The 14,480-nt window shown below is 37.4% G+C and overlaps 2 protein-coding genes across 3 annotated transcripts; one reads left to right on the forward strand and one right to left on the reverse strand.

Annotated features, from left to right (window-relative positions):
• The first annotated feature begins 290 nt into the window (after positions 1 to 290).
• LOC128996377 (ejaculatory bulb-specific protein 3-like) lies at positions 291 to 2,615 on the forward strand. Its single transcript, XM_054421675.1, has 2 exons — positions 291 to 533; positions 1,816 to 2,615. The coding sequence occupies exons 1-2, from the start codon at positions 344 to 346 to the stop codon at positions 2,010 to 2,012; spliced, it is 387 nt and encodes a 128-aa protein (XP_054277650.1). The 5' UTR covers positions 291 to 343; the 3' UTR covers positions 2,013 to 2,615.
• Positions 2,616 to 6,006: 3,391 nt separating this feature from the next.
• LOC128997223 (putative odorant-binding protein A10) lies at positions 6,007 to 10,053 on the reverse strand. 2 transcript variants are annotated; one of them, XM_054422831.1, is made up of 3 exons: positions 10,022 to 10,053; positions 9,003 to 9,233; positions 6,007 to 6,325 (listed from the first exon to the last, which is right to left on the reverse strand). In XM_054422831.1, exons 2-3 carry the CDS (start codon positions 9,193 to 9,195, stop codon positions 6,069 to 6,071), a joined length of 450 nt encoding a protein of 149 aa, XP_054278806.1. In that variant the 5' UTR covers positions 9,196 to 9,233; positions 10,022 to 10,053; the 3' UTR covers positions 6,007 to 6,068. The 2 variants fall into 2 exon arrangements, with proteins under 2 accessions (XP_054278806.1, XP_054278805.1); XM_054422830.1 differs by lacking the exon at positions 10,022 to 10,053 and having other exon boundaries at positions 9,003 to 9,318.
• Positions 10,054 to 14,480: the final 4,427 nt, after the last annotated feature.

Raw genomic sequence — 14,480 nt, forward strand, 5'->3', positions numbered from 1 at the left:
CTTATTTGCATGTTGACTTGCCAATAAAACTCCGCTATATAGAAATAGTTAAATTAATACGTGTGCTCAAACTCTAAACAGTTTCGGCGCATTTAAATGTACTATTACACTTTACTCATTGTTTCTAACCAACCAACTATTGTATAAATCTTTTCACTTCGGAGAAGTAACTTTGTTTATGTTCCTACGAGACAAAACCTATCACGGAAAATTACAAGTCATCTCTGACAAATAAATCTGTTCATAATTTGCATTTACAAACTTGATCCTGCAACCGGTCCTCGAGGTCGCTAACCGTTTTATCCTGCTTAACTCTTCAGAGTCGTCGAGTCCTTTGGCCACCATGCATCCCAGCCTCCTTGTGGTCCTGGTATGTCTACCCGCGGTTCTTCTTCTTCCCGCCTCCACCTACACGACGAGGTTTGACAACGTCAACATCGACCAGATACTGAAGAATGACCGGCTTCTCAGGAACTACTTCAACTGTCTCATGGACCGTGGCAAGTGTACGCCTGAGGGGGAGGAACTTAAGAGTGAGTTTTTGAACTTTACTTACTTAATCCTAAGGCCATGGATATATAAATATATTTGGCCGTACCAAATCCTCCCCCCTCTCTCTTCTGCATCTTCCTCTGACGCTCTTATCCGCTCTATATCTCAATTCACTTGTTTCCACCATTTTTGTGGGATCCTTCTTGGTTTTCAGGGTTCCTCACTACTTATTATTTTAAACTATTATCATATCCTTCTCAAAACGTGCCTAGTCATGTAATAAATACATTTATTTACATTAACAAAGTACATCCGGATGTTATACAATTGACATGTTTTGGACATGAGACCATTTTCAAATTAAAAATTGAAATCGTATAGTTTACTTAAACACTGCCTGTCATACTTAAAATTGAAGTCGTAATTAATAGGCAAGCATGTTTCTTGAAAACATGTTTTATTTACAACGTTGGGTGAAAATAGATAAGTCTGTACATTACATATTTTAGTCGAGTTTTTGACCACTGGCAACCTTTACTCAACCTGTGTTTACGTTGTTTGTTTTGTGTAAATATCATTTGAATTATACAGATCATTTATAAGGTTGGACAGGATTTGGAAAATTTGTTGCGGCTTAAATTTTGTATTTCATAGACATTCTGTTGTTACTCTTAATATTCCAGTGATTTTAGGTACAAATACCCCTCTACCTGGAAATAATTCGCTAAGTGGTGAAACTTTGCACATATAAAAAAGTCCTGTCCAATGTAGAATTGTTCACAAACAGTGCAGTTAATTTTTTTATTTATTTATTTATTTTGTTATTTTTTCGTAGATATGTATATGTGCTTTATTTACGGTATTGATCGTTATCATATTGAAAGCGTTATTTTTTTTTTAAAGCCAATTTTGTATTCAACATATTGAAAAGAATTTCTTGTTGTTCTCTTGATCGGTTTACTAATGAATTTTTCTTTTTTTCTTTGTTGTGTTCTTGATTTAGATTTTAGTTCTATTATATTATATTTTAGTAATTTATAGTGTAGGTCATGGTTATTTATGTTTTGAAAGGGAACGGTCCATACCCTGGTCTTGTTTTCTAACGTCGACCTTGTTGTTAGATAGCATCATTAATTCATAGCCCAATAACAAATAATGACATCTATGTCTGGAAACGATCTCGCATGGTTTTGAACCAGCGACCTTCAGATTGAAAGGTGAGAACTACAACCACTCGGCTACCCAGATAATTACCGGGATTGACTAAGCCAATTGTTTATACAAAAACAATATTCATTACAAATATATCTTTATACTTTTCAGAGGCAGTCCCTGACGCACTGAAGACGGCGTGCGCGAAGTGTACCCCTAAACAGAAAGGAGGGACCGAGAAGGTGACCAGGTTCCTGATCTCCAAGAGACCTAATCTTTACCAGGAGCTGGAAAAGAAGTATGATCCTCAGGGAGTGTATCGTCAGAGGTATCGAGCCGAAGCAGCACAACATGGCATCAAGGTTTGAGCGAATCAAATGAACAATTCATCAAGAACAGTTCTTCAAGAACAGTTCTTCAACAGTTCATTTGTTACTCAACATCCGCGTATACAGTTTTAGGGTAGACTTCCGTATCTGTTAGCACAAAAACCGAATGAAAATATTGATTGATATATCGATTATTCGATATATCGAACGAAACAATCGAACGATCGATATTTTCGTTCGGTTGTTTGTGCCAACAGATACGGAAGTCTATCCCAATTTTATGCAAGAACTTATGATTGAGATTATGATCTAATTATGATATGAAAAATTCATTTAGGAAGTAGTTCTTGAACTCTTTTTTTTATTAACGGTTGTGATGAGTTAATGAACGATTCAGAAGAAAACATCGCTGAAGATTTTTTGATCAACAACATTAGTCAATTTAATAAATTTAAAATAAGTTGTTTCTTCTATATTTGCTATCGAGAGACATTTTCCCTTTGTACAACTATTAAAAGGGTTTTCTAACAACATTAATAAGTTCAGGAGTTTTTTTAGAACATTTAGTGATTAAATGTGGCGTCCATACAGTTCTTTATTGTATCCTTTTCACTTATAAAATGCCAAAATAAATTACTTTTAATCACCTACTTGTGTTTATTTTCTTAATAGTAAATACACTTTATAACTAAATCCACTATTTATTATTGCCGGTTTTTTAGTTTAATGAAAACACGAACAATTGATTACACACATAAATAAATACATAATGTAAGATATTTTATTTTGAACGTTTACTTAAGACCGTTGATTTGTTTTTGCCAGGACCATTTAATTAAACCCCAATGATCAAATGTAGCTGAGACCTTAAGCATTTACTGACTTTTCTCAGGCTCGAACCTGCAACCCTATGTCTATAATGTGAGCACTTTGTTCACTAAGTTGTCCCAGCAAATATGATGAGCTATGTTTTCAACTAAGGTTATTGTTTTCCAAATCCATACGGAAGAGCAATTTGTCTTACACAGTCATGTGTGTCGCGCCAAATACGGCCAGTGGCACTGAACGTCCTCGGGAAAAAAGATGAACTAGGAACCAGGAGCAGCCAAGGTCACTCGGATTCCAACAGCTGATTGTCAAGTGTAAAACCTCTAGTAATTGCATTTGAGTGTGATAATTGTCATGTTAGGTCAGAATCAATAACACGTGGACATTCTTTGTCTGGAACAATTAGTAAAGCTCTTCAAAGAGCTCACAGCTGAAAGATTCCAGAAATAGCAAAGTAATCAGAAGGTCGTCGATTCGATCCGGACATAAGTCAGTAGCTTTTTGGTGGATCAAAATAAAATTGGACCCAGCTGTTCTTGATAAGTGTTTGGAATAATTAGTGCATTTTGTTCATTTAATCTATTTTTGCTTTGCCAGTGGCATTTTTATAATTAGGTAAATCAATGGAAACACTTTTAGGGGAAAGCGGTCCAAACTCATTAAACCTAACGTGACCTCTAACCTATCCTAACCTAACCTGACCTAACATAACCTAACCTAACCTATTCAATTATACAGTCAAAGATGACCACCACTTGCGGCCCAGATAATGAACTTATGGGGTTCCTCCCTGGAGTAGTTGGCGCAATTCAGGAATACCCGACTATCGGTTGGCGCAATTAATGCCCACCCGTATAAAATATTTAGTTCAATCACTATGCAATCCCAAAAACAACACCAATAAACTCACTTATTTACTAACACATAACATTTAAGTCTTCGTGCGATAGTGCACTCTCTACTGGCTTGAGAAAAACATGGTTAAAGGACAATGGTGGGTTAATGCAGCTTGGAAAACCCTAGTGGTAAAAACTATTGTTTAGAATAATAACAGTCTATATAATTAGTACCACTTCCTGATGCATGTAATAATCTCATAAACTGCTGACTTTTCGCCAACATATCGTACACTTAATATAAATTTAGAAACAATAGAAATAGAATTGTATACATCCTCAATCATTGACTTTTGGTTGCTGAAGTTTTTATACGGACCAACCACTTTTTCATTAAAGAAAACAGTTAAATGAGACACTCACCAGAGTGTGCTAAAGTCTAAAATTTTACTTCCCCAAGTTTTTGTTAGGGTTACAATTTATGTGACATAAAAGATCAACAAAAATACTGTTCGTTCCAAATTGTTTTACTTTCTCCCCCTATACTACGGTATATGGAGAAAGTATTGTTTTCGTCAAAATGTTCGAGTTTGAGTTTTGAGTGGATGTATCCGTTTTTGCCCCACTGGACCAGGCCATGCTGCAGGATCCATGACGTCACACTAGTGGATAGATTTCATTGATAAATTCACTACCATCACCATTCCCATATGTTTTAGGTAAATAAACAAGCTGGCTGTTTGTAAGATTTTAATGGTAAGAGTTTAGTACAACTATCCACCACTGTGACGTAGTGTTGCACTGCCCGCGCTGCAGCATAGCCTGTATTTTCTATTGGGGCCTTGCCTGGACCCAAAAAAGTGGTTTTCGAAGTGATGTTCTAACTAATAAAACAGCTGATTTTAGTAAGTAAGAAAGCTACACAAATATTCTCACTCCATTCCTCACCTACCATGCTTACATATTCAGCTTAAAGTAAGCTCTCAAGCGTGTAGTGCTGTCTCAAAGAATTGCTAATTAAAAATCATTGATAATCAATAATTCTGGACCAGGAACAGATCAAAAACTTCAAAGAAGTTTTCATACGAAGCTCTTGATATCGCTATGTTCTAGCGGTTCCAGATATAAATCAGAAAGGTATTAACATTGACTATATAACCCAATGGTATTAACCAGATGTTCACTCACTCTAGGAACACGCCGTGGGTTCTTGGGAGGAAATGATCCTCATCCGACATGCTAGTTTATTCCACTGGAGACCTTGAGAATTATTCATTAGAATTAGAAGTTAAGCCTAATAACAAACCAGAGGTCGCCAATTATTGTTGTTTGGTGTTTTCTTCTGACACGCCATGTAGTTGTAAAACATCAAATGAAGATTTACTACGAAAGCTGAACAACACATGTCGGCCTAGACGGTCGAAATTATTAAATGTAATCAAACTTGATTGTTTAAGAAGCTATCATAGTTTAAGACTTTAACGTTTCCACAGGAGTTTCATAACATTTAATTGTAGAACCCTCAAGGATGGATCTTCTCTAAAGCTTACCTACCATTTGGGATGAATATATTATGCACTAAAATAAACTGTTTAACTAAATAATACCGACATAGTAAACCCAAGGATGTAAATAAACTTTAAATCATTTTTCAAACAATATTATATATTTAAAACTTTAATTCGTATGTACACAATACAAATTGATAAATAAACATTTGACAGCTTCATAAATCATTTGTTGGTTGACTAAGATCATGACTATTAACTAGTATAAATCTCATACCAATGTCAAATTGGGTCGTCAGATTGAGAACAAAAATTGACCTAGCCATAGAGAAGTAAGATGGGATTATATTGTATGTAAACTATTGTATAGAGAAGTGTTTCTTTCTTACTTCTCTGTGACGTAGCCTGTTTCAGTATAAGCCACAATCATGTGTATTGATAAAAAATTACTGATTTCTATCTATTACGCCAACTTTTAACCAAGCTAAATTGAAAGGACGAATTATCATAAACTATAGTATCATTTGTTACATCAAAATATCACATTACCGAAATCTAAAGAGAAAATCGAATGTTGACAATAGCACACACTAACCTATTTGAACAAAAAAATGACTAACGGGTCCTTATAGAGGAATTCAAATTTAGGATCAAAAGTAAAAGATATAGAGACTGATGCTTATGCTACTGTCACCAAAAAGTTGATAAATTAAAGTGTACTAGAATCCAATCAAATTCTATAGAGGAAAGAAATAATTTCTAATTGGTAGATACAAAAATGTATTTTATGGTGAAGCATTTCGCCTCAAACAAAAATCAAGTAATCGAGGAAGGAAAAGTAAAAACTTCAAATGCAATTGACCAAACAGCAAACTATAATTTCAAATTCGTTCCACACTATCAAAAACCTTGGATATGTTTCGTTAAATGACCAAGCACCGATTATGAGCAGTGGGAAGCTGTCTGGCCACGGGAGGTGTTTCCCCACCCTGCCATCCAACACCCTGACCCCGTCTCTTGTACTTGCTCATGAACCTGCCTCGGGGATCGAACTTCTTCTCCAGCTCCTGGAACTGCGCTGGCCTACACTCCATGGCCAACTTGAGCATGTCCACGGCGGAGCGCCGCTGGGAGGCCGTGCATCTTGCACAATCATTCTGCAATGCCTCCTGTATCACATCTGTAACAGATATGTGTTCAGTGCCTCCTATATTACGAAACAGATATGTTTTCAGTGCTTCCTATATTACATCTGCAACAGATATGTTTACAGTGCCTCCTATATTACATCTGAAAAAGATATGTTTTCAGCGCCTCCTATATTACAACTACAACAAATGGGTTTTCAGTGCCTCCTATATTACAGCTGCAACAGATAGGTTTTCAGTGCCTCCTGTATTGGGACCTTAATTACTTCATGTTAGTAGATGAGGTATTAGTTTTAAAAGGAAATCAGCTGTACATTTTATAGTTACGAAATTCATCCTTTCATTTTGACGAATGAAATAATCTCGTTTAACAGATATATAATTATATCATTATTACTTACCTTTTTGTTTTTATCGTATTATTAAATTATATATTTCAATACAAACACAGATTCAGATTTAGAAAAGTTAAAATACAAAATAATTTCACTGGTAGTTTGTATTTATTATTGTGTTAGTGTATTTGCGAAATATTACTTTTAAATACCATGGAAAGTAAAAAGAATAGTCCAATAAGACTTGAAACACGTTTACACTTATATTGTTCTAACAAGACGGTAAATACATATAAAAGGTGGTAGTGGATATCAAATCTGATTGGACACTCCAATCATCATCAGACCCAATAGACGATCATCAAAATCAAAAAGCACCACCATAATTTGATATACATTTATGTCTCTTGTTAAAACAGTATTAGTGTAAATATGTGTTTCAAGTGCTATAAGACGTATTTTCGTTTACTTTCCGTAAACATAATAACACGTAATATGATGATTAAGAAATAACTTCAAAATAACAATAACAAAACAAGAAGAAAATCATATTGGGAACTAGTCAATGCAGAATGCAGATAAACAATGTATTATATTTACGTCTAGTGAATTATCCAGCTTGAACATTGTGCAGCGACGTAAAATATAGGGTATTTTCGACCCTCACTCATTATTCGACCTCGGCTTTGTGTTGGTCGTTAGACAAAATAATTACACTTGATACTTTAGGGTACTTTAAGAATTTAAACTTTAGGCCCTGGTGACTAACCTTTAAACTGTAAATGTACTGAATGTATAACTTACTGCCCCTTGCAAATAAATAATTATGAAGTAATGTTAGGTGAAATTTTGGTTATCACACGACTTTTTGAATAGTGAAAGATTACCTAATTTTCTCCAGATTTGGCTCTAAGCTGGAAATGTGTTAAATGTTTGATCTATTCGACCCACCCAGATTCTCCCTCGACCCACCCAGATTCTCCCTCGACCCACCCAGATTCTACCTCGACCCACCCAGATTCTACCTCGACCCACCCAGATTCTCCCTCGACCCACCCAGATTCTCCCTCGACCCACCCAGATTCTACCTCGACCCACCCAGATTCTCCCTCGACCCACCCAGATTCTACCTCGACCCACCCAGATTCTACCTCGACCCACCCAGATTCTCCCTCGACCCACCCAGATTCTCCCTCGACCCACCCAGATTCTACCTCGACCCACCCAGATTCTACCTCAACCCACCCAGATTCTCCCTCGACCCACCCAGATTCTCCCTCGACCCACGCAGATTCTCCCTCGACCCACCCAGATTCTCCCTCGACCCACCCAGATTCTACCTCGACCCACCCAGATTCTCCCTCGACCCACCCAGATTCTCCCTCGACCCACCCATATTCTCCCTCGACCCACCCAGATTCTACCTCGACCTACCCAGATTCTCCCTCGACCCACCCAGATTCTCCCTCGACCCACCCAGATTCTCCCTCGACCCACCCAGATTCTCCCTCGACCCACCCAGATTCTACCTCGACCTACCCAGATTCTCCCTCGACCCACCCAGATTCTACCTCGACCCACCCAGATTCTCCCTCGACCCACCCAGATTCTACCTCGACCCACCCAGATTCTACCTCGACCCACCCAGATTCTCCCTCTACCCACCCAGATTCTCCCTCGACCCACCCAGATTCTACCTCGACCCACCCAGATTCTCCCTCGACCCACCCAGATTCTCCCTCAACCCACCCAGATTCTCCCTCGACCCACCCAGATTCTACCTTGACCTACCCAGATTCTCCCTCGACCCACCCAGATTCTCCCTCGACCCACCCAGATTCTACCTCGACCTACCCAGATTCTCCCTCGACCCACCCAGATTCTCCCTCGACCCACCCAGATTCTACCTCGACCTACCCAGATTCTCCCTCGATCCACCCAGATTCTCCCTCGACCCACCCAGATTCTCACTCGACCCACCCAGATCCTCCCTCGACCCTGCCTACAAATATTGCTATGCTTGTCTGTGCTAACACCGTAGTAAGCGTCCATTCAAGCAGAACACCGTCTATTTGGGCTCCTCAAATCATTTCTTCTTCTTCGAGACGTTCCAGTCCAGTGAGCTGAAACCCTCTTGGACTGAGGCTGTTTTAGGACTTTGTCCTCTTCAGCCAGGGAAAGGATAACAGCTAGCCTTTAACCAAGCTTAATATGTTTTGCACACGTTTAAGGAGTCTGCCCGTTCTTATCCTAACCTAACTTAACATAATTATTACCTAATTTACGTAACCTCAATTTACACAGTGCAAGATATAGTAGTGGTCCCTACTTCAAAACACCCTTTAGTATCTAACGGTAAAACTACAAACACTACCTTTCAACCTCTTCGTATCCTGGGTACAAGGGCCGCCCACAAGGCACTGGTAGTACTGGTCGAATAGTCCTTCGTTATCCTGGATCCTCTTGACGTCTTTGCTGATGTCCTGAAGACCGTCCTCGGGGGGCGAAGTCCCCAGACCATGGAGTCCGCCCAGGGAGATATACAGGATCACAACCGACCAAGACATTGTAAAACACTATAGTGTTTCGATGACACACACTTGACCTTCAAGAGGAATTTCAATATTTGGGAAATGTTGCTGTGCGTAGTCATGAAACTTGGATAAAAACGTGACCTGTGTACGCTTGTTTATTTAGTTTATCTAGTAGTATGTTTATCTAGTCAGCTGTTTTGTTGGAACAATCAGCTGTTAAGGTAAAATAAATGGTTTTCCGTTATACTGCAGCAAAAGCAGCCGTTTTAAATTCGTTGAAAGTCTAAGGTAGCATTTTGATTTTACCCCTTAGGGAAAAGCGTTTTAGCCCCTAGGGAGTAAAAATCAGTTGTGAACTCAATTGAAAATTTCTATTATAAACAATTGAAAGTATGTATAGATTGTTTAATCGCTTTTAGCTTAATGTTGCCTTCTAGTAAAAAGTTCTACATATTGATAGTATAATGTAGACTAACACAATCGTAATAGACGAAACGATTGAATCACTTACACATTGATAAACAGCTGCTTGTTTGCATTAGAAAATTTATTAAGAACACGTTAGAAGTAGATTTGAGAGGTTATCTTTGAATTAAAACTATTTTAGTATTTAAATTAGTTTGCTGAAATAATGGTGCAATGGGTGCAATGGGACTAAAAATATAGTTCGTCACAAGGGGAGAAAGTGACTTTTCAACCCTCGCTCATTTTCCGGTGGCAAAGAGACACTTTTTTTTACGCCCTAGTGATGAAATACAGTACTATCGCGACTTTTTGTCCTTTATTATTTCCCTTCTCGTTGAGTATGTATCTACGGTATTATCACTATTCATAAGATTAGTACTTGTATATTTATCACCTTCACATTTTGTTCAGCTTATCCATTATGATGATAGCGGATAGCCTGAAGAAAATTTTAAGGTTGCTTCGTCCGGTTTAAAGCGGAACATTGTTTACAACTTGTTTGAACATTAAAATGTGGCTAAATAACATATCACTACATGAATAAATGATCACCAGTAAATACAAAATTAATAAAATTAGAAGGAAAATTTGTCCACATAGTCTTATAACCAAAACAAATCGTAAAACTTCACTCAAAAAGAAAAGAAAAACGGTTTGCCAATATATTTACAGTTACCAACATGAACACACAAATCAAATAAATCTTTAGTTTTCACAACAGAATGAGAAATGTACTTGTACTAACTAAAATCAATGGCATAACAAATTGCTCATTAATTTTTACGACCAATAAGTCTTCATTGTGTTGAGCAATACCTTTGTTCATATTGTTGTTTCCTTAACTGAAACTTAATTTTTGGACTCTCACGAAATATTTTCATGGTTTCTTTAGACATCAAGATAGTTTTTACAAACGCCTATCAAACGTAGTTTGGAACTTTAAACTACGAACTGTGAAATTCTATGAAAAAATATTCGGAAAAGTAAGATCGATTACAAGACAAGACAAGATAATTCAGCTAAAGCTCAAATAGTAATTGGCTTCTTAGTATTTAGTGAAGAACCCGTCACTAAATCACGAATAGACAAGCCGTCTTCTTACAAAAAACTATACACTTCTGATGTTAATATTCTACAGACTAAAGATGCAGCTATTTGCTAAGGTAAGCCGTTTTACTTGCTTACATATCTACTATCTACTACCTTTGACTGCTGACATAACTGGACATTCCCAGGTTAGAGTTGTAGCCAATTTCATAAAAAAAACATTATTGAACAGTTGATCCGCCGCCATTCTGTCGAATCTGCCAAATTAATCAAGGTCCGAGACCCAAGACAAAAAGAAAACTCAATTTAAAGTGAGCTGTAGCTTCTTCCATGTCCGATCAACTAACATAACAAAACGTTGGGAAGAAAACAAAATGTTATACTAAGGTATACTCTTTGAGTGGCCTAAGTAACTAAGTTCTAAAAAAGTATTCTTAGTTGCTCTATTAGGCTGTTAGAAAATTAATTGTCTACAACAGTATTCAAAAGTCAATACTACTATTTTCAAAAAACAACACTAAAAACACAAAACAACCCAACAAACTCCTATCTGAAAGTATAATTCAGTCTATGATTACATTATTGATATAACTCTTAGCCGTTGTCTAATCTGTTTAGTAATTTGTCTTCACGATCAACGCCTGTGTTTGACCTTCAAGCCATTGTTGACACATCAGCTGGTTCAAGGTCATTGCCAATGTTTAGCTGGTCAGCTGATTCAGCTAGTCCAGCAAAACAATCGTATTTACTAATTTCTAATAAGTAAACAATTGCCTTGGTCAATACGCTGCGTCTTTGAATTACATTTTTGGACGCCAATTGAATTAAAGATGCTAATGGGATGATTTAGCTATTATATTTAGCTATTTTTCGTCATGTTTGAAATTGTGTTCACTCGCCAAAGATGTTTCTCTGATCTTTTTCGCCCTTGAAGTTTTTTTCGCGCTCTAAGCACAGTTTATGGTAGCTATTACCACGAAGACTGAAAGTCCATTTGCGTCAGGTTATAATCACCTTCATCAAAGACAGGAATCTTAATTGCAAATGCAGATGTGCAAAAAGTTTGACGTCGTCTTTACGTCATAGCCTGTGTACGCAGTGTGTTTATGCTGACAACATTGCTCTATAATCATACAGTTATGGGTATTTATAGACACTTTACTGGCGTAATAAACCCTTCTGAGAATGAAATACATTATTTTTTAAGCAAAAATTGGGCAACATGGTCCTTTCTTACCTTTCTTAACCTATAATACAAAAATATAATAACTTAAACAATATGAATTAACAAAGTAACAAAAAGAAATCATAGATACAGAAAATTACACACTTTTAAATATCCAAAAACAAACACATAAACGCTTGCACATCTATATTGTACTTTTCTCCTGCATCGATACCAAAACCAAGATTCCATAGCTAAATCCGTTGCAAAAATTGGTCAAAACAATTTTAACAATTTTTTTCTATTTTGGTAAAAAAATAGACCTGTTTTATGTGAGACATACCCCCAACTATACATAGGATAAACGTAAACGAACAAATTAAATGTTTTAAAGTAGTAGATTAAAAGTGGATGTATAAAAACAGTCATTATACGTGTATTTATTAAACTGCAAGGAATTTTCGTAACTATGGAAACTAACACAAATATCAAACTAACATTTTCTCGACAGACAAAACAAATGTTGCTGGAATTAAAAACAAAACGAGTACAAATAAATGCGAAAGCAAGACTGGCTTGGTCAACATTTCGAAAGGATCAATTTCAATCTTTGCCCGTGGACCTCCTCACAATGAAGCCATCTCAGCCCTCCTTGGTAAGATATAGGAATTACCCATATGGTAGTATAACTAACGTTGTCCCCATCTAATTTGGTAATGGTTGTGGTGATGGTAATCCTGATAAATATTTCTTAGTTTTTGATAAAATGCGTGTTCGTTCCTGCGGGACCAAGGATGAAAGGACCTTTCCTATATGTTTGTTCACCTAGTTTACATAATATTCTGGAACCTCTTCCACTTTTCATTGGACTACTTTAGTAAAATATGGAAGTTAAAAATATTAAATTATTGTTAAAATTCTATATTTCATTTTTAGGAGATTTGGATGCAACCGAAGATTGGCGACTCACTCAAAGGTCAAAGGGAAGAACTTCTTCTTGAACCCCGTCGTTGGTCTTGAGGATCTCCAAACTCTTCTGGGACTTCATGCCGGGGAGAGCTACAACCAAAAGATAAGTACATTATGTGTTTCTTTATTTATAAATTACTTTAAAATCTCAACATAATTTCACGCCGTCAACAAAATGGATACCATACAATGGACACCATAAAATGGATACCATACAATGGACACCATACAATGGACACCATACAATGGACACCATACAATGGACACCATTCAATGGACTCCATTCAATGGACACCATACAATGGACACCATACAATGGACACCATACAATGGACACCATACAATGAACACCATACAATGGACACCATACAATGGACACCATACAATGGACACCATACAATGGACACCATACAATGGACACCATTCAATGGACACCATTCAATGGACACCATACAATGGACACCATACAATGGACACCATACAATGGACACCATTCAATGGACACCATACAATGGACACCATACAATGGACACCATACAATGGACACCATTCAATGGATACAAAGCATACAAAGTAGCTGCGTCGTAGGAAAATGCTCGTTCGTCAGTTATCCAGTTAGTTCTCATACTTTTCGACTCTGGTCGCTGGCAATGTGAAAGCTTCCAAACAGGAATTTTCTGCTACAAATCAGGAAGTTGTGCAATTGTCAGTGGCCAGGTATCCAGCATCGGGACATTCAAGATAGTGATCTTAATAGTTTAATTTATTAACACTACAATACACATTACATGCAACATGTCTTATGTTGATTGTAAGTGTACACAGTACTAATTGTTTGATTTTTCCAGCCCATGGCGAGGAGATCAACCAATTCCATCGGATGAAGTGGACCAACTCCCAGGGACTCTGTGAACGGACACACTGGATCATCTCGAAGATTGTAATGAAAGCTATGGTCAAGCATCAAGCACGCACACGTCAGATGAGTGTCTACAGGCTGCTCCTCTGGACTTGGCAGTATTGCTTGGCTGCGATCTCCGTTCTTCACTTCTAATGCACTGGCTAGAGGAACTAGGACTTCCACTGAATCTAACAACCTTAAAAGAAGTACCTGAAATACGCTACAAGAGAAACTACATGTGCCTACTCACCTACACACGATTTAATAAAAGCATGAAAAACTCAACTTGAAGTTACAACTCATTAGCTAGGATGCCTAATTGTTGAATCAGCACCATGCTGGAGGCTGGCCGCTCTTGCCGTTTTAGTTTGTATGTTGGAACCTGCCTCTTGATCCACCTTCTTTCTACCTGGGTGAGAACCTTTGGCCAGTCCCCAGCTGGACAGAGGGCTTAGAGGCCGATTTCATTATACAGACTACAGAGGATATTTTGTGATTGAACTTGACTTTTTCTAGCATTTACTGGATACTGATTTGGATATCCCACCTATGTGGACCAGTGAAGAGCCAATTTTTACTTCAAACAGAACATGGTTGAGCCTCTTAGAGAGGGCTGTTCAAAAATTTGATGTTCTCGGTGAACTAACAATGATATTATTTTGATGTAATGTAAAAGATGTTTTATACAAAGGTCTCGGTAGAACATATTTATTCTTTCTTTTTTTACCTAAGACGTCTAGGCACGAGCCTGATATTATTTTTCAAATTACT

This window comes from Macrosteles quadrilineatus, unplaced genomic scaffold (genome assembly GCF_028750875.1).
Source record: "Macrosteles quadrilineatus isolate MER2022 unplaced genomic scaffold, UCM_ALF_1.0 Scaffold_6__1_contigs__length_79288215, whole genome shotgun sequence".
Taxonomy (NCBI): Eukaryota; Metazoa; Arthropoda; class Insecta; order Hemiptera; family Cicadellidae; genus Macrosteles; species Macrosteles quadrilineatus.